Genomic DNA, 24,879 nt, shown 5'->3' with positions numbered 1-24,879 from the left:
GACTGGCAATGGCAAGGAAATCGTTTCTGAAGAAGAGAAATTTGTTAACATCGAGTATAGATTTAAGTGTCAGGAAGTCGTTTCTGAAAGTATTTGTATGGAGTGTAGCCATGTATGGAAGTGAAACATGGACGGTAAATAGTTTGGACAAGAAGAGAATAGAAGCTTTCGAAATGTGGTGCTACAGAAGAATGCAGAAGATTAGATGGGTAGATCACATAACTAATGAGGAGGTACTGAATAGGATTGGGGAGAAGAGGAGTTTGTGGCACAACTTGACCAGAAGAAGGGATCGGTTGGTAGGACATGTTCTGAGGCATCAAGGGATCACCAATTTAGTATTGGAGGGCAGCGTGGAGGGTAAAAATCGTAGGGGGAGACCAAGAGATGAATACACTAAGCAGATTCAGAAGGATGTAGGTTGCAGTAGGTACTGGGAGATGAAGAAGCTTGCACAGGATAGAGTAGCATGGAGAGCTGCATCAAACCAGTCTCAGGACTGAAGACCACAACAACAACAACAACAATTTAATTTAACGTTTGTTAGTTTGTCTGCCCTTAAATCTATTTCTGGCTGTTTACTAATGTACCGGTACTTACGGCTGTATGCTAACTCTAATGCATGAAAGTGATTTACTGGGTGAAAGTAATTTAATTAGTATCATGTTTGTCTAGTCCCATGTTTTAATATGTTTGTGTGTATGGTCCATGAACACGTGTTTATAACTGTTAAGCTTTTCGTTACCTTCATGGTTTCAGAGGGTACAGGACTATTTCAAAATGCACAATATGAAGCAATGTCAAGAGGCTGATAAAATGGATAGTGAGAGGTCAGGGTCCTACGGAGAGGTATTACAATACTAACAACAGGTGCTACAATACTAACAATAATCGCTTGATCTTTGGCAAAACCAGTGTATGGTCTTTATTGTTTACAATAAATTATTACACTGCCTAAAATAGATATTTTACAATTGTCATTAGCAATTTTAAACCAAATAAAAATGTATTAGTCTCTTTTTTTTCTTTTTCATCCTTCTTCTGATGGTTATATATACAGGGTGCCCGAAAAGTCTGCCGGCCGCGGTGGCCGAGCGGTTCTAGACACTACAGTCTGGAACCGCGCGACCGCTACGGTCGCAGGTTCGAATCCTGCCTCCGGCATGGATGTGTGTGATGTCCTTAGGTTAGTTAGGTGTAAGTAGTTCTAAGTTCTAGGGGACTGATGACCTCAGAAGTGAAGTCCCAAAGTGCTCAGAGCCATTAGAACCGAAAAGTCTTTCCCTGATTACATAAATTGATAACTCAGGCTAGAAGTAAGATACAAATATGAAACTGGTGTCTAATTGTTCACAAACTATCAAAGTTTTTTTCACACATCAGTAAACTTCCACTTCGATTGTTGCCCATTGACAGTACACGTCGAAATGACTTTGCGGTCGAAATGCTATCACGTATTGAGGACGATGATGGTTGTCTGAGACGAATTGCCTTTTCCGACGAAGCGACCTTTTTTGTCAGTGGAGTAGTAAATCGCCATAATGTGCGCATTTGGGGTTCACAACCCCCTGGCGAGGTCATGGAGTGCACGAGAGGCAGTCCAAAGGTGAATGTTTAGTGCGCGCTATTGCACGATCGAATTATCGGGCCACTCTTCTTCGCTGAGGCTACCATCACATCTGCAGTGTATCTGGACATGTTGCAACTGTATGCTGTTCCTCAGCTGCTTCAGTATCATGCCGATGTCTTGTTTCAGCAAGACGGTGCACCGCCTCATTGGGGTTTGGACGTCGGTGCCTATCTCGATATGACCTTTCCTGGGCGATGGATAGGTCGTGATGGGCCAACGGTTTGGCCTCCACGCTCTCCTGACATAACTCCATTAGAGTTCTTTTTATGGGGTTATGTCAAGGACGAGGTCTACCGAACACGTGTACCAGATCTTGGAACCCTGCGGCAACGGATAACCACAGTCGTTGAATCGATCCCTCCAGTGATGTTGGCTAATGTGTGGACGGAAATTGAATATCGCCTAGATGTGCTACGTGCTACCAAGGGTGCTCATGTGGAAGTTTACTGATGTGTGAAAAAAACTTTGATAGTTTGTACACAATTAGACACCAGTTTCATATTTGTATCTTACTTCTAGCCTGAGTTATCAATTTATGTAATCAGGGAAAGACTTTTCGGACACCCTGTATAACAGCTTTTTCCAGGAATGGTACGTAAACAGCAAAATTTGCATTGGTAGCGCAGGTGAATCGGATCCTTCAAGCACACCTGGCTGTCTTTCCACTTCCGTAGCGACTGCATCTGAGCGTAGCGTACAACTGGCCACGTGGCCGACCACCCGAGTGGATATCAGTAGGCGGCACAGAGCGCGGGCCGACAGGCGGAGCTGCCGGCATACGAGGAACAGGCGTTGTTTACGGTCAAGGGTAGGGCGGGCGTGCGGCCATTGATACGTGCCGTGCTTCACGCTGTGTGTTGCGCAGCGGAGCGCGCGGCGCGCTGCGTCGGCTCGGATGAGCAGCCGCGAGCCGGCGGCTGGCGGCTGGCGGCGCCACAAAAGGCGCATCCGGCCCGCAGCTGCCTTAAACACCAGCACAGCACAGCGGATCTGCCGCACGGCCAGTGTCCGCGCAGTCGTTCACTGTGGGAGGAATATGTTTCTCGGCAACTCTGACGATGGCTGCTGCTCCTGACTTACTGTATACCGGAAGTCGTCGGACATCGTGGCAGGCTTAATGCGGACTTAACGTGACTGTGTTTCCTCAACATAACCTTCAGAGATCTCCCCCCTTACGAGGAATAGGTGCGATATTTCTTGATGGCATGGTGACTACCGGGCGGTACGTGAAGGTTTTGGAAAATGATTTCATCCCTATTGTCCAAAGTGACCCCGATTTTGACAAGATGTGGTTCATGCGAGACGGAGCCCGACCCCATCGAAGCAGGAGAGTGTTTGATGTCCTGGAGGAACGCATCCTCGCTCTAGGATCTGAACACATGAGACTCTTTTTTGTGGGGCTATGTTAAAGACAAAGTATACAGCAATAACCCCAAAACTATTGCTGAGCTGAAAACAGCGATTCAGGAGGTCATCCACAGCACCCATATTCCGACACTTCAGCGCGTCATGCAGAATTTCGCTATTCGTCAACGACACATCATCCCCAATGATGACGGGCGTATCGAACATGTCATAACCCAAATCCGAACATCTGTAGTGACGTTTATATGTTGAATAAAGTGGTGTACAGCGTAGTTCGTACCAATTTACGTTTTTTTCCACATAGTTCAATAATTGTCACCCCGTACACAGTGACATCCCCACAATCTGGTACCGCACCATGCCGTTGGAGGACCCAAAATAAAACGGTGTAGCACGTCTATAAAGTGCAGTATCGTGCGGTAATTAGGAATATTTTTTCGTTTGAAGGGAACAACGGTGCAACACGCCTTGCTGAATTGGAGGAACTGTACGGCAGCAATGCACCCTCCTACGACACAGTTGAAGGGTAGCGCAGATAAGTCTCAGTAACGAAGAAGCAACTGGCAGACCGTCTCGGAAGAACTGAGCAACCAGGAAGTGGAAGCCCTGGTGCTCGAAGACCGGCGTCTCGTACCCGAACGGATAGTGACAAATCAGTCATGGATCAGTTTCTATCGTCTCGCACGACCTTTTTACTACGACAAAAGAGGCCATCTGCTGTGTTCCCTGAATGCTAATGCCCATTCGAAAAGTGAATGCTCACGGCCATTCGAAAAGTCCTCAGAAGTGAGGTAGCAGTGGAAATGCCTCGGTTGTATCAGGGGACTCCAGACGACTTGTTCAGCATCCTATTAACCAATGGACAAAAGGCGAAAACCTAGCCATCACTGCATAAGATTGATTCTTTATGTTGTTTGTGACTGCGGTGATGATGCTGACAGACTATGCTGGCAAGGAGCAAACTGTCAAAAGAGCACACCACCGAAATTTCCTGGTGAACTGTGGGAGGCTGTCAAGGCGAAACGGTCGCGGGAAGCGGCCGAAGGGGATATTTTTGTTCCACGACAAAACATCAGCTCCTTCTGCGCAGAACGCAGTAACGCATGCTGCTTCTTTGGGCTGTCAAATTTTGCCTCACCTCCCGTATTCTCTTAACGCGGCACGCAGTGACTTATCTTCTTTCCTCATATGAAGATACCATTTTGTGGCAGGCATTATTAGAATGTCGATGAGGTGATTTTCGAAGTTTAACAGTCCTGAACAGCCTAAACGTAGACTTGTACAATAAAGATCTCCGCCAAGTCATCCATCGTTAGGAAAATTGTGTCACACTGGGTAGAAAAGGGCTTTCACATCACCGCTGCAGTGACGCGGCAGAGTACGTCTACAGCGTAGCCCCATAAAAGGAAAACCAGTTAACCAAGTAGAGCCAGCGTCATTCTCTACATCTACACATTTACTCCGCTAGCCACCAAGCGGTGTGTAGCGGAGGGCACAATTCGCGCCAAAGTCATATTCCCCCCCCCCCCCCCCTGTTCCACTCGCGGATCACACGAGGGAAAAACGACTGTCTGAACGCCTCAGTACGAGCTCTAATTTCCCTTATCTTTGAATGGTGATCATTGCGAGATCTGAAAGTTGGTGGTAATAATATATGCTCTACATCCTCAGCGAAGATCGGATTTCGGAGTTGAGTGAGCAGCCCCTTCCGTTTAGCGCGTCGTCTATCTGCAAGTGTATCCCACTTCCTTTCTATGAGATATGTAACGCTCTCGCGATGGCTAAATGTACCAGTCTCGAATCTTGACGCTCTTCTTTGGACCTTTTCAATCTCTTGAATGAGACCCAACTGGTAAGGGTCCCATACAGACGAACAGTACTCTAAGACTGGATGAACTAACGTATTGTAAGCAGTTTCTTTTGTTGAAGGACTGCATCGCTTCAGGATTCTACCAATAAACCGCAATCTAGAGTTCGCCTTGCCCGTTACTTGTGTAATCTGATCATTCCATTTCAGATCATTTCGAATAGTCGCACCCAGATACTTGACGGATGTTACCGGTTCCAAAGACTGGGCATTTATTTTTTACTCGTACATTAATGGGGATTTTCGACTTGTTACACGCAGTAGGTTACACCTAACTAATATTGAGAGATAACTGCGAGTCATTACACCACACATTTATTTTCTGGATCCTCATTGATTTGTAAGTCATCCCGTTCAGAACGACATACTGTGAAACGTCCCCTTAGAAAAATTAATGAATTACTGTGCTGATAAACCTCCTACATTATTTGATTTTCAAACAGCTGAGCAAAACTGAACATACTCAGACATTACTCTCTTTACTTATTCTGATCAACACTTAACTGACACACAATATTTTTAGCGCAATGCAATCTGACCTTCAAAAATCCCTACAAAAGAATGGCCCTGACTAACATTAACCTATACGTTTCACAAATCACTTACCTCACAAAAATCTTCGTTACTCGAACTACTGCAATACAGCGAGCGCCACTACTGCCAGCTAAATAAAAGATTCAAACTACTGAAGGCACTAACTACTGATAGGCATAGTTAGCAAATGAAAGATTTTGATAGAGAACAAACAATGTATTTACCTTCAAAAGTGATATTATATATATATATATATATATAATATCAGTCCATGATATCCAATATTACAAATTTACTCTTTGTGATGGACACACGTCCAGACCGTCCGCTCTCAAAATTCCGCCATCTCTCTCCCCACATCCACCACTGCTGGCGGCTCACCTGCAAATGCGCAACGCTATGCGCTGTTAACAGCCAACAGCCCAACACTAATTGCGAATATTACAACAATGCCACCCAGCCACAGACTGCACACAGCACAGCCAATGATTTTCATACAGTGCGCTACTGGCGTTACCAATATAAAAACCTAAACAGCCTACTTACAACTGCTCTCTGTCTGTTAGAAAACGTTCTGTCCATCCGCATATGTCATCGGATAGACCGTAAGCGCGCAGTTTTTGGAGCAAGCGATAGTGCGGAACTGAGTCGAAACGCCTTTAGAAAGTTGAGAAATATGGCATCAACCTGGGAGCCGGTGTCTAGAGCCTGTTGTATATCATGCACAAAGGGGCCAACTGTGTCTCGCATGACCGCTGTTTCCTAAAACCGTACTGGTTTCTGCAGATGAGCTTCTCAAATAAATGGTTCAAATGGCTCTGAGCACTATGGGACTTAACATCTGTGGTCATCAGTCCCCTAGAACTTAGAACCACTTAATCCTAACTAACCTAAGGACATCACTCACATCCATGCCCGAGGCAGGATTCGAACCTCCGACCGTAGCGGTCACGCGGTTCCAGACTGAAGCGCCTAGAACCGCACGGCGACACCGGCCGGAGAGCTTCTCAGAGTTTAGAAAGGTCATTATGTCTGAACACAAAATATGTTCCATGATTTACAACAAATCGATGACAGTAATATTGGCCGATAATTATGGGCATCTGATTTTCTACCCTTTTTATAGATTGCTATGTCCTGGGCCTTCTTCCAGTCCCGTGGAACTTTCCGCTGTTCCAATGATCTCTGATAGACGATGGATAAGAATAGTGCTATATTTGTAGCATAGCGCTTGTGCCTCGTCTAGAACACAAGTTTGAGAAGACGGCACGCGCCCATGGGACCGGAAGTGCTGGCGCTATCAGACCCGGCGATGGGCAGAGGGCGCCGTTTGTTTTGACAGCTTCTCCAGAGGAAGTGGCTGGCGCGCGGGGAATTGCCCGCCTTCTCACACCGCAGCAGAAAGCAGAAATAGTCGCGTCTTCCTCTCTGGGCAGGCGACTAATGGCTGTGGTCGTTCCCACTGACGCTCAAACGGCAGGCAACAGTCAGCTGCAAGGTAAACTGGAACATTAGGGCCTAGAGATCCCTTAACAAGTAGTAGATTCAGTACATGAGGTTTTGCGGAATATGAATGTACCTGAAGCACTTACGTTCCAAAAACAGCACGGTTGTGAGGTGGTAGCACCGAACGTTTATGAGCGTCACTGTAGTTTGTAATGTCAAAAAATGGTTCTAAGCACTATGGGACTTAACATCTGAGGCCATCAGTCCTCTAGAACTTAGAACTACTTAAACCTAACTAACCTAAGGACAGCACACACATCCATACCCGAGGCAGGATTCGAACCTGCGACCGTAGCGGTCGCGTGGTTCCAGACTGAAGCGCCTAGAACCACTCGGTCACACCGGCCGGCAATGCGGCCAGCGTTTGTAATGTCACTGAGGTACGTTAGTCACAAATAAGCGGCGTACAAAATTTTCTTCCTAGAATCTGACTTATCTAAGAAGGAAGACTCCAAAACATTGTTCACTTCAGCATATATGTTGAAGCATGTTGAATATATGGAGAACGGATGTGTACACTGTGATAACGGTGCGGCGTGCACGTGTGACTCGGCGGGTGACACATTACTTGCTCGTGGGTCAGTTCTCGTATTTTTCTTCCCAGTTTACAGTTCTCGTTAAATTGTAAGTGCCACAATAATCAGACTGACAAGTCAGCTCTTAGGAAGAAAAATGAATATCATGTCCAATACGACCATATCTAATATAAGGTGCGGGTTCAAACTTTGTATAGCGTTGAGGACTGCTTTCTCTTACTTTGTCTTCTTACACCATGAGCATAATTATAGCCTCAGACAAATCGCTTGCAATATGGTTACGAAGTACTGATATGGTTGTTTTTGTTGTAGTAGTTGTGGTGTCACCGCCAGACACCACACTTGCTAGGTGGTAGCCTTTAAATCGGCCGCGGTCCGTTAGTATACGTCGGACCCGCGTGTCGCCACTGTCAGTGATTGCAGACCGAGCGCCACCACACGGCAGGTCTAGAGAGACGTCCTAGCACTCGCCCCAGTTGTACAGCCGACGGTCATAGCAATGGTTCACTGACAAATTACGCTCTCATTTGCCGAGACGATAGTTAGCATAGCCTTCAGCTACGTCATTTGCTACGACCTAGCAAGGCGCCGTATTCAATTGATATTTATCTTGTGAAGCATGTACAGTCAAGAGAGATGTTCACCAATTGTGGATTAAAGTTAAGTATTCTACCAGTTACCTCCTGTTTTGCTAGTCTTATTTCTCAGACCTGTTCCAGACCTCACGCCAGCCTGCGTGAGAAACGCGTGCCTTTCGGCTTCCTCCAAACCCCGTGAATTGGCTCTTGCCAATTCACAACAGTAGTGGTGATCTTCAGTCGGGAAAAAATGGCTCTGAGCACTATGGGACTTAACTGCTGAGGTCATCAGTCCTCTAGAACTTAGGACTACTTAAACCTAACTAACCTAAGGACATCACACACATCCATGCCCGAGGCAGCATTCGAACATGCGACCGTAGCGGTCGCGCGGTTCCAGACTGAAGCGCCTAGAACCTGAATCCTTCATGGTCATGCTGACAAAGTTTTATGAATTTATTTGTAAAAGTATAGACAGTGCAACTTAAAATGTCCTGTGGTGCCTCTCCTTCTCGAAGTCGGCCCGTTTGACGTCCTACCCCCCTTAATGTTATACTGCGGAATAAAATACATGTCCTCCACAGATAACATGGCATTCGCAGATAAAGCTCATGCATCAAAGATGTTGCAAGCGCCGGGACTAAAACAGAGCTCTGGATGCATAATATACCTCCATGTATAGAGCAGATGCAAATCCCCAGTGATAATCAATTAGGTGTCTAATCATTAAACTTGTTAGCCGGTTTCGATAAACCAGGAAGCAAAGACTAAAAAAAGTCTTTCTTTGTGAGCGGAGACGCGAAATAAAAGGATTTACACGAATTGTTCAGTTGGAAGACTCGTTTCAGTTGAGCAGACTGTCTGACAGTTGTATTTCCACTTCTTTCTTGATTATAGAATCCCAATCGGATTAGCCCAGAATTTTTAGCACAGTGCCAAGGAATTTTGCATAATCCTGCGTCTCGTAAGAGCAGATTGTCGTCAAAAGTTGCTAGAGCTACTGTCTTGGCTGGTAGGCGGAACATCAATTCATGCTGCTTCATTATTCTGGCACTTTTTGAAGAAACTTTGCACTCGTATTGAAAAACTAACGTTGACTGCACACGTTTTCCTCTTCTTTTGGTTAGTCTCGCTTTTCGGCTCTAAGGACTGAGTGACCGAGTCCGGGTTCCCGTTCAACATGAGAACTCTTTCGGTTCAAATGACTCTGAACACTGTAGGACTTAACATCTGAGGTCGTCAGTCCCCTAGAGCTTAAACCTAACTAACCCAAGGGCACCACACAAATGCATGCCCGAGGCAGCATTCGAACATGCGGACGTAGCGGTCGCGCGGTTCCAGACTGAAGCGCCTAGACCTGCTCGGCCACAACGGCCGGCGTCAGTCGGGAAGCTGTTTTATATTGTGATAGAAGTGACATCAGAACCTTATTCTCCAAATGTAACCCGATGCAAGTTGCACACATTGAGCAATCTCCAAACCTCTGATCACTGCTAACGAAAGTCAAAACAACGTTCTCAGTATCGACACATGCAATAGGAACCAACGAAGACAAGAAGGAAAACTTTCACCTTACTTTTAATGAAGTCCTAGATGCACGCATACTGACGAAAAATGAACTACAGTGCTCACATTACTAGGAATCTATTTTTCAAGACGTATTAATGCGAGACTGCTTTCCGATTCTGAATTATTCCTTTAAAATCGATAACTCAAAGCCACTGAACTGTTTACTACAGCAATGGAAGAAAGGAAAAAAATGTATTTGTAGATTGCCACTGTGATATCGTACAGAGATCGCGTTGCCGCACCAAATTTGGCAAAACGAATCGATACCGCAGAGATTATCGAATGATCGCAATGACGTGAGGGAGGCGCTCCTAAATACCACGGCTCCACTTGCCCTAACGCTGAGGTCAATACATGTAGCGTCGAGCTATATAAAGCTCTGCCCCCGTTCGTGACATCGTCTGAAGAAGTCAGCATCATAGTATAGGACCAATGTGACTGGTCGAACGATTTTACTTTCGCCTGGTCACAACAACCACCAAAAATTTAAAACATTCGCAGCACCAGTTTACTTTATTTTGTATCAGACCTCGTAAACGACTTTTTTGGACGAGAGCAAAATATGTCTACAGAAAACCGCCTGTCAGTTGCCATGGAGTTGATCGGCTTTGAAAAAACACTCCACACAGTAAGGGCGCCGTATTAGGTTGAAAGTGGTCGTACACTAGTACGCCAGAGCAAATAACTCCTTCGTAACTAAGCTGTGTGTCAGACGTATTTACGTCCAATTCCGGAAGAAGCCTGAGATCATATTGTATAAATCTTAACCTTAAATAAGTAGGGGACAGATGACGCAGGCACCTGTCGTGATATTGTATTTTTCAAGGAGAAACTACGACTCCGAGGATGAGTTGTACGTTACGGGCGATCAAATGTCTCATTGCACAGACATTGTTACGCGGAAGGAGCACATTTTCCACGACGGCGATTCTACAGCTGCAAACCACACCGCGTTACGTAAGACACAATCTGCTATCCGACTCGACGGGCATTACAGCTTGAACAAGCCTGGTGATGACGCCAGCATTGCGCAGTGTTGCTCTTCAGCTGTAAACAAAAGGAGATCTTGGTTCATAAAGACAAAGTGAAGCAGTAAGTATATAGTCTCTTACAGTATACTTTCCCTTTCGAGAAGGAATTCAAAACAACGTTCATAAAAGCCCTGTGGATATTGCACGCGAGCTGCCTATATACACACACATATTACCCCAGACACCTGCTTCGTAAGATAGTCCTAAAAATAGCTGAGTGAGCTATTTCATAAGATTTTCGCATCAGATCAGCGACCAAGGACAACCATAAAGCTCAATATACGCCATCGCCGTATTACTCATGTACAGGTGTTTCTTCTGTTTTAACAGTCATAAGCGTTCTATTACCAAGACATGTCGTAGAATTTCTCCTGCTAGAAAACAACGTTTTTATCACAATTTCAAAATAGTTAATACATTTTCGAATCAACTAATATGAAATATATTAGTGTTATAATGCTGGTGTCAACCTCCAAGCTTAGCTGGAGATTGTGTGGCTTCCTTATGAAGCCCCAACGTAAAAACTGATCGCCCGCAGACAGAGCCTGTAAAAATAAGAAATCGCCTGAACATTTTCGCAGTAAACTTAATTATTTCTGATTATGCCGGGAAGGGTTTCCTGACTATCAGAAGGTCGTAGTACAAATACAGTTAGGATCCTAATATTATGAAGCTTTATGCCCTAACATGGCGAAATGGAGAGGTGTGGATTGCGAAATAAATGTTAAATCTGTTATATTTGTGCTGCAAATTGGCCAGCCGCTGTGGCCGAGCGGTTGTAGGCGATTCAGTCCGGAACCACGGAGCTGCTACGGTCGCAGGTTCGAATCCTGCCTCGGGCATGGATGTGTGTGACGTCCTTAGGTTAGTTAGGTTTACGTAGTTCTAAGTCTAGGGGACTGATGACCTCAAATGTTAAGTCCCATAGTGCTTAAGGCCATTTGAACTTTTTTTTTTTTTGCAAAAACATGCCATACACATATTTCTGTAGAATATTTCTACACGGCTGCTGATATGCAAATAACTGTTACTGAAACGTTTCTTGTTAATATTTTATCAGGCGAGTCAAAACTGCGCAAATGTTCAAATGTTAGCGCCGAAACGCAAATCCGACATCTAGAAACTGCAGAAGCTACTCTTTGCGCAGCCATAGTTCGGACTGTTTCTGAGATAGTTTTACTGTAAAACGGGTAGAAATTTCCGACATGCAACATTTATCTAGGATTGTTTTCCGATTGAAGAGTCATTAGCTTAGGAAAGAGAGGAGTATCTACGTTGCAGTTCTTCTCATCGTAATATTTCAAACTGTCATCAGCCCCTTCGTAAGAATCTCTCTCTCTTCCGGTGTAAACCTGATCTGTATAATTTACAAATATCTGCCTCTTCTTCTCTTCGAATGCACGAATATGCAGAAACTTTAACAACTAATAAAATTTCGTATCATATATGCGAACGTAGTTTATTAGTCGTTCCATGTCAATACGTTCGCATATATGATACGAAATTTTATTAGTTGTTTAAGGGGGGTAGGACGTCAAACGGGCCGACTTGGAACAGGAGAGTCACCACAGGACATTTTAATTTCTACTGTCCATACTTTTACAAATAAATTCATAAAACTTTGTCACCATGACCAGGATGGATTGAGGACTCACACTCATCGCAGTGGAAGTTCAAAAACGTAGCAAAATACCTTTTCCTTACTGAGAAATTTCATCATTTTTTCACTTATTACTGGCTGCATTTGTTGCTATAGGTACACTTTTCTTCCTAAGTAAGAGAGATTCTTCGATGAATTTTTCATAGCATACAAACAGTAGTTACATGTGTATGAAACTCTAGAATTTTGCAATTCCATTAAAAAACTGTGGAAAAAATTGAGGTAATTAACTATAAAACTTGAATTTTTTCTAAACATGAAGTTTAAAATGTAACAGTTCATTCATTTTTTCATAAATTAAATAACTTCTAGAGTTTCATACACCTGTAACTATGGTTTGTACGCTGTGCAAACGTCATCGAAGAACCTCTCTTACTTAGGAAGAAAAGTGTTCCTATAGCAACAAATGCAGCCAGTAGTAAGTGAAAAAATGATGAAATTTGACGTGTAAAAAAAAGTGTTTTGTTACGTTTTTGAGCTTCCACTGCTATGAGTATGAATCCTGAATCCTTCCTGGTCATGCTGTTAAAGTTTTATGAATTTATTTGTAAAAGTATAGACAGTGGAAATCAAAATGTCCTGTGGTGCCTCTCCTGCTCCAAGTCGGCCCGTTTGACGTTTCTGTGCATTCGTGCATTCGAATAGAATAAGAGGCAGATATTAGTAAATTATACAGATAAGGTTCACACTGGAAGAAATGCTTACGAAGGGGCTGCTGACAGTTTGAAATATTACGATGAGAAGCACTGCAAAGTAGATAATCCTCTCTTTCCTAAACTAGTGACTGTGACTCATCAAACTTGGAAAACAATCCAAGATAAATTTTGCACGTCGGAAATTTCTTGGCCGTCACATTCGACGCCCCTCGCCGAAAAGCAGTATACCACACGGGAAAGTTGTGTATCTCTCGGACCCTACGCGTAACGTATCCCAGTCAGCAACCGGTAACTCGATATTTTCGTGACGTGAATGTACCTCCTCCCCTTCCCGGCGCATTTCTAGTCGTCCCTCGGCTCTAAAACGCGTCCCCTATATTGCCGGGGATAATACGGTCTGCCTGAGCCGTAAAGCTCGTCGCGTATTTCAATTTGAACGGGGAGTGTCAGGGGCTTGGGGAGGGGAGTCCCGGTAGGGTAATGAAGTAGAGGGGTGCGCACCCCAGTCCCAGCTAATCACGGCGCGCCTGCAGCCATCGCTACGGCACCCCTTCTGCCACCGCCCGTGGCGCCATTTTGCGTCGCACGCCGCGCTCTGCCAGTTTTTAACGTTATCCCGTAATCAGATTCTCTGAGTGCATCACAGCCCAGCTACAATTACATCGAGGACGACATGGCGTTTTAGAATTACGAGGCGCGCACTAAATGTTTTCATACTTCACTATTTACAACTGTCAGAAAAAATTGACGTACATTATTCCCTTACTTTTCGGGCGTATATGCGGAACATCAACATTTGCTCTTCCGATATACAGACACTGCAGACATTTTCAAAGCGAGTTGTTGACGGTTTCGAATGTTCAATCGTGCCTATTTATACGGAATGCCAAAACGTCATTTAATGTTATACTGCGGAGTAAAATACATGTCCTTCACAGATAACATGGAAGACGCAGATAGAACTTGTGCATCAAAGATGTTGCAAGCGCCGGGTCTAAACAAACAGAGCTCTGGAGGCATAATATACCTCCATGCAAAGAGCAGATGCAAATCCCCAGTAATAATCAATTAGATGTCTAATCATTAAACTTGTTAGCCAGTTTCGGAAAGCCAGGAAGCGAAAACCAAAAAAAAAAAAGTCTGTCTTTGTGAGTGAAGACTCGAAATAAAAGGATTTCCACGAATTGTACAGTTGGAAGACTCGTCTCAGTTGAGCAGACTGACAGTTGTATTTCCACTACTTTCTTGGTTACAGAATCGCAGTGGGATTAGCCCAGAATTTTTTAGCAAAGTGCCAAGGAATTTTGCATAATCATGCGTCTCGTAAGAGCAGATTGTCGTCAAAAGTTGCTAGAGCTTCTGTCTTGGCTGGTAGGCGGAACATCATATTCAGTTCATGCTACTTCATGATTCTAGCACTTTTTGAAGAAACTTCGCACGTGTATTGAAAAATGAATGTTGACTTCATACGTTTTCCTCATCTTTTGGTTAGTCTCGCTTTTCGGCTCTAAGGACTGAGTGACCGGGTCCGGGTTCCCGTACAACATAAGAACCCTTTCGGTTCAATCACGCTTGAATGAGCGCTTGAAAAATTCTGAACCCAATGATCGCTACCTAACTAGTCAAAAGGAAGAGAAAACTTGGCGGATGCTAACGAATAGTTTGAAGAAACATATATGGCAGTGATTTTGTAATCAAATGAAACATTCTCCGAATCTGGCAGAGGTAAAAATTGCAAGGAGATTGCATGCAAGTGTACAGTGAGAAAAATGATATATAAATTAGGACTTGCACTCCGAATTTAGTGCCTTTTTGCCGCGAATGACCCACATGCGCTAACGGAGAATAGTCAGTGAAGATGCGGAAAAGCTAAGCTCTCACTTGTTTAATGAATTATATTGGTTCTATGGTACCTGGAACTTCAAGGACAAAAAAAATCCTTAGAAATATTAGCTAGCTCGTTTCTAGATATGTTGTCGTTACGTTTTGCTATTACACAGTGATTACCTCAGGGCGAAAACGTGTATTGCTAACCACAATTTTCTGAATGTATTTCTGAATTTGGAAAAACTGTTCCGTGACGCATTTCTGTTTCTAGCCAGTTTTTTAGTTACACAGGAATTGGGTAGAATGCTGCTTAGTTGGTAGACATCGCTTGTAAAAAAAATTCTTTATTCGAACCTATTAGAAATACATGTTAAAATGTTAAATGAATGTCATATTATGCTTATGGCTGTACAAGTTTTTCTTCTCATATTGCAGTTTAGGCGTTACGCTATTGTCAAGTATAAATAATTTGTGCTATGTTAAGGAAAGTATATAAGTTTTACTTAGTTTAGTGTCCTATTTTACAACAACGGGGCAACAGCTGTGACAACTGACATAAGTAACGTCACTTTACTCGTGCTTATTTCTCACGCACATTGAAACGTATGCAGCTGTAAAACGTTAAGTCACAACGTGGCAGCAAAGATCTTACTTTGTATAACCGCATTTCTGATTCACTCCGCACGAAAAATAACATGAGTAAAGTGATGTTACTTATCTCAGTTGTCGTAGCTGTTACCCGTATGATGTACAACGGGACACAAGGCTACGGGGATTCCGTCACTCAAAACGTGTGTTCCGTGACATGGCACTAATTATTAATGTTTGGCAGTGGCTTAACGCCGAAATTCGGATGTTAAAAATTGTTACACAGCCAAAAGTTGCGGACTCAAGTTACATGTTAATGCACAAGTTAAAATGTGTAGCATACGTGCAGTTTTCAGTTTAACATATCTTCGGCTACTCCTGCAGATGTTTGCTAATCAGTAAACATACGTATCTTCTGTAACTAGAGCTGCACAAATATGGAAACAGAAAATATACTGCTTGTGGCCACCAAAAGAAGCCTTCTAATATTTGTACTGTCATTTTAGGAGTATGACACGGCCATACTTAAATTTATGAGAACTATTTAGTGAGAATACTTATATGCGTAACTAACTGTGCGACAAAGAATGACTAACACAAACTACGTGCGTTTAATTCCGCCATTAGGCTACATCACTAACGACTAAGTGTGATAAGGGTAGTAGCCAACGGAGTGGAAATAAAGCAAATCTGACTTTGCTGCACCAGTTTTGGGAAGACGTAACTGGAGGGGCACTGTGCAGGGTGGCGGGTGCAACAGCAGAAATCAGTGGTACGCGTCGCTGCGGCAAGATGGCGGCCGTCATCGATCGGTGGTCAGCTTTCTCTCGCCCCCTCGCCCGCAGAACTCAGCTTTTCCTCTGCGAAGCACGAGTTTCTTGAAGACCTTTCACACGATCAGGACGACTACAGATCACGTGCGACACTTTCTGAAATCCGTCCTTTAGCAATACTTTCACCACCTATCGACATAATTTGTAGACATGGTAACAAGTATGAGAAACATCTCTTGATTGGACTCTCACTGCGCTAAATGTAAGAGTCGTACTTTTGACATTGGTTTATTGTAATACCAATCGAAGTTACTACAGTGAGAACTTCTGGCTTCATAACAAATATGTTGCCTGTTTACAATTATAGGGTGGACTTGGGTAATTCACACTTGTTGCACACATTCACTGTCGCTGACTGTAAATTAATGTAGTCGTAAATGGAAGTGGTTGTAATCTTATTCTTGGAATGCCTATATCCTCGATACACAAAGTGAAGCGGCTCTAACCAGATTCCGGCGAACATATTTGTTCATCCTTACACAAGACGATTTCCCTCATTGGAACAGTGGTTATTTTGCTGAAAAGTTTTCTATAATGAAGAAAGGCCTTAAGCACTAAGTGATCAACAGAAGTCGGTTCTCCAAACAAGTAAGGAATGGCATCTAATGCTATATATGACGATCAAAATGACGCCGAAGTTGTAAGTAACTCTGCTGGGGCGGTTAGTTCAGAACTTTGTATGTATTCCGCCGCTTTCGGCCACAGTGGGCAACCTCCTTTAACTATTTTCTATTAACATACTAAAGCTGTCACCTGTAATGAACAAATACGAAAAGTTTTAGTCAAGTTTTCCCAGATACTCATTCACGTTACAAGTAGATTATAGCTCAGAAAGATAAAATGAATTTTAGCTCATAAAAAATCTATTACCAGTATGTATTGCGTAAAAGATGAATACACGATATAGGCCCTACTTCCCGAAAGTTTACTTTTAACACTGCTGCTAATACCTTCCCCGACCACCAACGTCGCATCGCCATTTTTCCTGCTAAAGCATAGTCCAGGTGCTTATATTGAGACAGAGTGTTTGCTAAAGTACTAATAAAACCTAATCAAAAAAATAGCAAAATTAAGATGGTGTTGTGATAGGAAATATCTAAGTCAGTTGTCAGAGCACTAGCGATTAAATTTAAAGTCTTTTGACGGCGTAAAATAAATGCTATTTATTCGCTTTTTATTCCTCTATCCAGACAGCCGTATCTGTTGTTTTCCATTCGATTTGCAACTAATTTAAAGGAATTTTGTCTGTGAATGTGCTTTTAGACATTGGCTTGTGGCTTCAAAATTTACTCCAATTCCGTTGGAAAGCAATAAATACAGGCGTTTGGTTACAGAAATAGAAGAGCATAAATTGTATTGCAATGGCATGAAAATTTTAGCAACTGTCTTCCCCACGTCTCCATCACTGTGAAAGATACAAGAAATTAAAAAGTACCTTAATCATTGTCACAGTTTCCGCATGACTAAAACCGGAGTATTACCAACAACATATATAGCAGGAGGCACCGTCAGTGCTTGTGCGTGGAACTGTGTAGTCTACTATGAGCGACATAATCCTGTAAGAGCCGTATAGGCTGCAAGCTGGTCTATAGCTAAGAGAGCTACAAACTCCCTGTAACAACTGAAGCGGATTTTTCTAATAAAGTCTGCTGACAGGTCACAGTGAAGGAAAAAAAAAAAGGTTCAAATGGCTCTGAGCACTATGGGACTTAACATCTGTGGTCAGCAGTCCACTAGAACTTAGAACTACTTAAACCTAACTAACCTATGGACATCACACACATCCATGTCCGAGGCAGGATTCGAACCTGCGACCGTAGCGGTCACGCGGGTCCAGACTGAAGCGCCTAGAACTATCACGGCCACATAGGCCGGCCAAAAAAAAAAAAAAAAAAAAAAAAAAAAAAAAAAAAAAAAAAAAAAAATATAGTACTGGTGACAAAGAACGGAAGGTTAAAGATCGATTCACACTGGTCGTCACGGAACGGAATGTCGTCAAGGTTTTGATTCAAATGGCTCTGATCACTATGGGACTTAAGATTGGAGGTCATCAGTCCCCTAGATCTTAGAACTACTTAAACCTAACTAACCTAAGGACATCACACACATCCTAGCCCGAGGCAGGATTCGAACCTACGACCGTAGCGATAGCGCGGTGCCAGACCGTAGCATCTAGAACCGCTCGGCCACCCCGGCCGGCTCGAAGAGAAATCGAACATCGGGCGTATTAGAGGGGAGTGCAATAGGACCATTACTTTTCACAATATACGTAAATGACCAAGTGGATAATGTCGGAAGTTCCACGACGCTTTTCGCGGAAGATGCTGTTGTATACAGAGAAGTTTAACGTTAGAAAATTGTAGCAAAATGCAGGAAGATCTGCAGAGGATGCACGCTTAGTGTGGGGCCTCGCAGTTCATACTTAACATAAACAAGTGTAACGTATTGCACATACATAGGCAGGGAGACCCATTACTGTATGATTACACTATTGTAGAACAATAACTGGAAGCAGTGCTTCCATAAATCACCTAGCAGTGTGCGTACGGACCGAATTAAACTGGAACGACCACATACCTAAGACTAACCATATACAGATTCATTGGGAGAATACTTAGGTAGCTCACCCACAAAGGAGGTAGCGTACAAAATCCTCGTTTGAACAATACTTCAATACTGCTCGTCGGTTTGGGATCAATACCAGATAGGACTGATGTAGCAAACAGGTAAGACACAAAGAAGAGCAGCACGTTTCGCTACAGGATCACTTCATAAGCGTCACAGCGTCACACAGAGGCTAAGCCAACTCCAGTTGCAGATGCTGTAGGAGAGGTGTTCTGCACTGTGGTGTGGTTTATTTTTTAAAGTAAGTACTGTTTGACACGCACTTTCAACATCCGTTTCTCCCAGCACACACGGCGGCGCTGGGCGTCGCACGTGTGGTACTTCAACAGTTAACCTGGAACTGTGCAACTAATGGTACTACCTATTATTCTACATATAAAGTAATTATAGTATTTGACGTCTATAGCGAAGCTCATGTGCTTGTATCTGAAACGGTATGAATTTCTATATATAAATGCGTTTTGGTCTTGAATATTTTTCGTTTAGAATTTACTTTTATAAGAAATTTGCGTTTCTGTAAACTTTATAACAAAACAGGTATTACTTTTGACTGTTTATAATAGGCCTTCGAATGATGGGTTAAACTCGAAACGCATCATGACAGTTAATAATTAAATTCAGAGAAAACTCGCGGCTTGTTTCAAGCAACCACACAACCTTTTTAAAATCTTTCCAATAATTGTACCATTAAGTATCCCAAGCCACCCGCCATAAGGTGGCTTATGGAGTACAAATGTGTATGCATAGACTTCCATTTTTCAACAATGTGCAAAATCGTATATGACCTATCAAGGACAAGTGTTATGAACTTTACTTCGGCTGTTAAAGTACTTTAATATATTTGCTATATTCTGGGTTTTTGCAAGACGGACGGAATTTCATAACCTCACTTTCACCGTCCAGTTCTGGTCTAAGCGATGTGACATTATGTTGAATCTCCGTCTAGAGTGAACACACAACCATCTGACGGCGACATTACCTTCCGTTCCGAGATGTTCTGTTGACGCCCAGCACTGAGCCGTTTTCAGACGTCCTGTCGATCTTGACATCTCTAAGCACTTCGAACGGTGCACGGGATGGTAGCGGCTGCGATCTTATAGAACGAACCAATGTCAGCAACTGACAAACGAAGTAAGCGAGCCACGTAAAACTTAAACCGACACGGTGTATTACTACAGAATCGGAACATAGTTATTTAACCATTGCACAACGACGTTAGTGCCTCTTAATTTGTAAATAAAGGCCCTCAAAACGTTCTAGACTGTTGTTTGGTAAATGGAAACAGCTCTCTCTCTCTCTCTCTCTCTCTCTCTCTCTCTCTCTCTCTCTCTCTTCCGTGTGTGTGTGTGTGTGTGTGTGTGTGTGTGTGTGTGTGTGTGTGTGTGTGTGTGTACACACAGAGAGGTTCGTCAGCCGCGGCAGAAGCTGCGTCCTCAGGGAGTCCCCAGAAGAGCAGTCATGAATGCTGAGGGCGGTTGAGTACCGTTGCAACGGCCTCTCACAATGTGCGCTTTCGCTCCGGCCGTCAGCTTAGCGAGCCAGGGGGTGTCTGGCATGTCTGCCGGCACACGTGGACCTCCAGTCCTCTCCGATGCGTTCTGGCGAAAGGCCTACCCTTAAACGTTTCTTTTCAGGCACCGTTATATTGCTTCCAACTCCAGGTGCCCCAAGTTATTGGCCACGCACTTCCAACGAACGAAAGATAACCACTTACAAATTACCTGAAATATTTTCATCCCTAGAGGGCATCAATAAGTCGTAGTATGCTGTTTTTATGAACTTTTTACGGTACATTTCAAGAAACACTTAATCAAAATGAGAGGAAGTAAAATGTAACAAACATTATCACACAGATATTTCGGGATTAAGATAACTGAAGACGGACGAAGCAAAGAAGACAAACAAAGAATTCTAAAAGCAAAAGCAATGCTCACGGGTAAAAGAAAATGCTTTCTTCAGAAATCATATATACTGAAGTGAGGAAAAAAGGGAGTGTGTGTTGCATTTTAAGCGTAACACTGTATGGAAGTAGAACATGAACGATAGGCAAAAATGAAATCAAATCTCTTTAAGCATGCCGCGCGGGGTAGTCGCGCGGTCTCGGGCGTCTTGTCACGGTCCGCGTGGCTCCCCCCGTCGGAGGTTCGAGTCCTCCCTCGGGCATGGTTGTGTGTGTTGTCCTTAGCGTAAGTTAAAGTTAGATTAAGTTCAAATGATTCAAATGGCTCTGAGAACTATGGTACTTAACATCTTAGGTCATCAGTCCCCTAGAACTTAGAACTATTTAAACCTAAGTAACCTAAGAACATCACACACATCCATGCCCGAGGCAGGATTCGAACCTGTGACAGTAGCGGTCACGCGGTTCCAGACAGAAGCGCCTGGAGCCGCTCGGCCATAACGGACGGCTTAGATTAAGTAGTGCGTAAGCTTAGGGACCGATGACCTAGGCAGTTCGATCCCATAAGACCTTACCACAAATTTCCAAAAATTTTTCTTGAAGCATTTTACCTAAGATGCTGCAGAAACCTGTTGAATTGGACAAATAACACTAACAACCAGGAATTCCTGCAAAGAATTGGGGAAGAAAGGTCCTTTAGGAGAACAATAGCGCTAAGAAGACGTGATGAGTGGTCTGTTCTAGAAGAAACAGTACAAAGCACGAAGGTCCGAAGAAGACTGCGACTGGCATTTTTAAAACAAGCTATACGTAGTGCAGGAGTCCATAACTATGCACAAATGAAAACATTACATCCTAACAGATTCAGGAGGAGATCTCCCAACCAATCGGAAGACATGACGGAAACGAAGAGCCAGTAACTTCATTTCAAGCCACAAATTAGGCTTCGTAGCGTCTACACCATTGTGAGCTGAACCGGGCGAACAACGTCGTAGTCGTATCGCAGATAAAGAGCAGCAGCTATCAAATGACCGAGGCCGAACAAGGATTCGTGCTCATCGACTGTAAAACTAAACACTTGCAAGAAGGCAATGTTACACATAGTAACCGCTCTGCACATTAGCGGTATGGAGCAGCCTCATAAGGAACTGTTAAAAACTGAAAAGATCATAACTCTACGAGGTAAGCACCAGCGTGGGACGCGTTCATAGGAAGTAATAATCGTTGCTCTCACGGTACCCAGGATGGATGACTGTGACGTATGCCCCTTACCCTTAAGTGTAAATTTTATCCTGCGAATAATGTACAACAGCCAGTCAGAACTCAGTTTTGGTTAACTTTATTTGAAAAACACGATTATTGGTTTCAAAGTTACAAATTTATCATCACACTGCTTGCAGGTCTTTATCAAAACACGGGGAACAGGTGAGTACGCTTACCATGTGTTTTGTAATAAGGATAAATTTGTAAATTCTATGCCAGTAACGTGCTTTTACTTCTTTTTTTCGCAAAATATAGTGAACACAAATTGAACTGACGCTGACTGCCGATGTACGGTATCAATACAACACCCACTGTTCCCCTATAATGTCATTACTTAGCAAAATAGCACAATACCATATACATTCTGATGTTGTCATAGCTGCGCAAAGAGGTTACTGAGATAACTTGTTCGTAAAATAAAATGTTCAAGAACTGTGAAGGATAGCTGAAAGGGAATCAGGGAGGGGGACTGTTTAGATCTTCAGCAGAGGTATAAGCGGGATGGACGAGCAGGCGGGAAAGGAATTCAGACTACGTGGAAAATGGGGGGGGGGGGGGGGGAGTAAGAGAAGGTGGAGGAGGAGGAAATTAGTGTTTAACATCCCGTCGACAACGAGGTCATTAGGGAAGGAATCGGGCCGTGCCCTTTCGAAGAAACCATCCCGGCATTTGCCCCAAATCACGGAAAACCTAAATCAGGATGGCCGAAGACGGGTTTGAACCGTCGTCTTCCCGAATGCGAGACCGAATGTGAAAATGGGGAGGGGGGGGGGGGGGGGGAAGGTGGAGTAAATTGTGGCTGAAACCAACTCTGAGTAAATGGTTCAAATGGTTCAAATGGCTCTGAGCACTATGGGACTCAACTGCTGTGGTCATAAGTCCCCTAGAACGTAGAACTACTTAAACCTAACTAACCTAAGGACAGCACACAACACCCAGCCATCACGAGGCAGAGAAAATCCCTGACCCCGCCGGGAATCGAACCCGGGAACCCGGGCGTGGGAAGCGAGAACGCTACCGCACGACCACGAGTTGCGGGCTGAGTAAATGGTATTGGTGATTGTGGGTCATATGTCTTTATTTAATATTATACTGAGTGGTCTATTAATTTAACAATTGTGTGGTTTGCCCAATTGATCTGGTCATTTCCGAGTAGTTTAATTTCTGAGTTGTTTCATTTCCGAGTTGTTTCATTTCCGAGTTGTTTCATTTCCGAGTTGTTTCATTTCCGAGTTGTTTCATTTCCGAGTTGTTTCATTTCCGAGTTGTTTCATTTCCGAGTTGTTTCATTTCCGAGTTGTTTCATTTTTGTTGTGTGTGAGTCTTTTTTTTTCTTTTTTTAATGTGGTAGTTTTCTTCTAGAGTGGGAAGGTGTTTCTTCTATACCATTATGATTTCCATGTCTGAGTCTCTGTCGGTAAGTTTATGTCAGAGCGAGAGGACGGCTTAAATCCTTAACAGAGCTTCCAAAAATGCGCAAGCAGTCACGGCTGGTAGGGCAGAGCCAGATGCTAGCTGTGACCTGCACTACGCCGCCGTCTTTCACGGCCATCGCGCGCCCCGTACTCACCTTGCCGTGCTCCTTGTCGAAGTCGCACTCGCGGCCCGGGTCCGCCGTGCTGTAGCCGTTGGTGCTGGGGTTGAACACCAGCTGGATGTTGGTGCCCGTCGCCACGAACGCCTGCAAAACCACCGACCGACGTGCTGCTTATCTGTACAAATATTTTAACTTAAACCCCCCGCCGCGATTTTCTCTCGTGAAGGCTAATCTCAGGAACTGTTGTAGAGATTTTGTGCAGTTTTCACTAATAGGAAGGTTATCTGCTAACCCCTCAGTTGCCAGGTTGTAACACCATAGCTTAGACATTACATACCTTTTATTGATTCATTTAGCTTTCTATTTTGTTCAACACCCCATCGTTGAACTTCTGTAATTAGTGTACGATTAATTCGATACTGCAATGAAGTATAATCTCTGTAATGATCTTTTGTCTTCCTCATATAATCTCTTTGGTTATCTTTAAAATTAAATAATTTTATTTAAATAATTTTGTGTAGAACTACCAATATATGTAAATGTTCTGTTTTATTTAAAATGTTTGTTTGCTATTATGTAAACTGCTGACCTTCACTTAGGGTTCTTAGTTATTTTGTATGTAAAAGGTGTTGTGGTTCCCCTCGGGAACGGAACTGTGTAGCGCGCGCAAATTGTGATTGGCCTAGGTAGAAAAGGTGGAACCAAGAGTCAGTCGGGGTCGAGCTACCAAACCGTCAACTGCTCATGTAAAAGCTGCATATTGTGCTGGTGCCGAGAGAGGCTTTCTGTGCCACTTTCCGGATGGATGGATAAAGAGCTGGAGCTATTCTGGAATTGATGTCTATCATCGCCACCAAGAAATGACAGAGTCCGGCAATTCTACCTGCAAATCCACCTACCAACATGCAATCGCCACCACATTGCGCAGTCACTGTAATGGAACACTAGAATAATGTACAGTGAAGAAGCAGCTCATTGGATGTTTAGTGTAATCAAATACAAGGTAAATTTTAACTGAACTTTTGTACCTACCGTGATTTATCCTCAGTCACATGTCCACTTAGGGTCCCTCCCACGCCAAAGTGCTTACCAAGTGTCCTTTATTGAAAGAAAGTTAAAGTTAATGTGGCAAGAGAGTGAGCTAAAGTACATGACGCTTGCTGAAAATAATTTTTCTATTAAAACTGCTTATTAATATGTTGTTGCCAACTTCAAAATTAAAAGTTCTTAAAACTGCGGCTTATAAAGTTTTGCTTAGTAAATGACCACTTTGCTGCCTGTAGTAAATCGCAAAAAGGTGAGTCAGTTTCTTACAGATATGTCAAGCTGCGTTCTACTGCAGTAAGAGATGAGAACTAAAACTGTTGAAGGTTA

At 43.5% G+C, this 24,879-nt stretch overlaps 1 protein-coding gene across 3 annotated transcripts in view; it reads right to left on the bottom strand.

The window, feature by feature from the left end:
• LOC126235725 (protein big brother) overlaps nucleotides 1-24,879 on the bottom strand; it is a 241,681-nt gene that overhangs the window by 186,320 nt on the left and 30,482 nt on the right. For all 3 annotated transcript variants that reach the window (XM_049944498.1, XM_049944499.1, XM_049944497.1), the window contains exon 3: nucleotides 23,539-23,649. In XM_049944498.1, coding sequence (XP_049800455.1) covers nucleotides 23,539-23,649 — 111 coding nt within the window. The remainder of the gene's footprint in view (nucleotides 1-23,538; nucleotides 23,650-24,879) is intronic.

Source organism: Schistocerca nitens, chromosome 2, assembly GCF_023898315.1.
Source record: "Schistocerca nitens isolate TAMUIC-IGC-003100 chromosome 2, iqSchNite1.1, whole genome shotgun sequence".
Classification (NCBI taxonomy): Eukaryota; Metazoa; Arthropoda; class Insecta; order Orthoptera; family Acrididae; genus Schistocerca; species Schistocerca nitens.
Note: the sequence above shows the minus strand (reverse complement) of the source record. Positions and strands in the feature narration are given on the sequence as shown.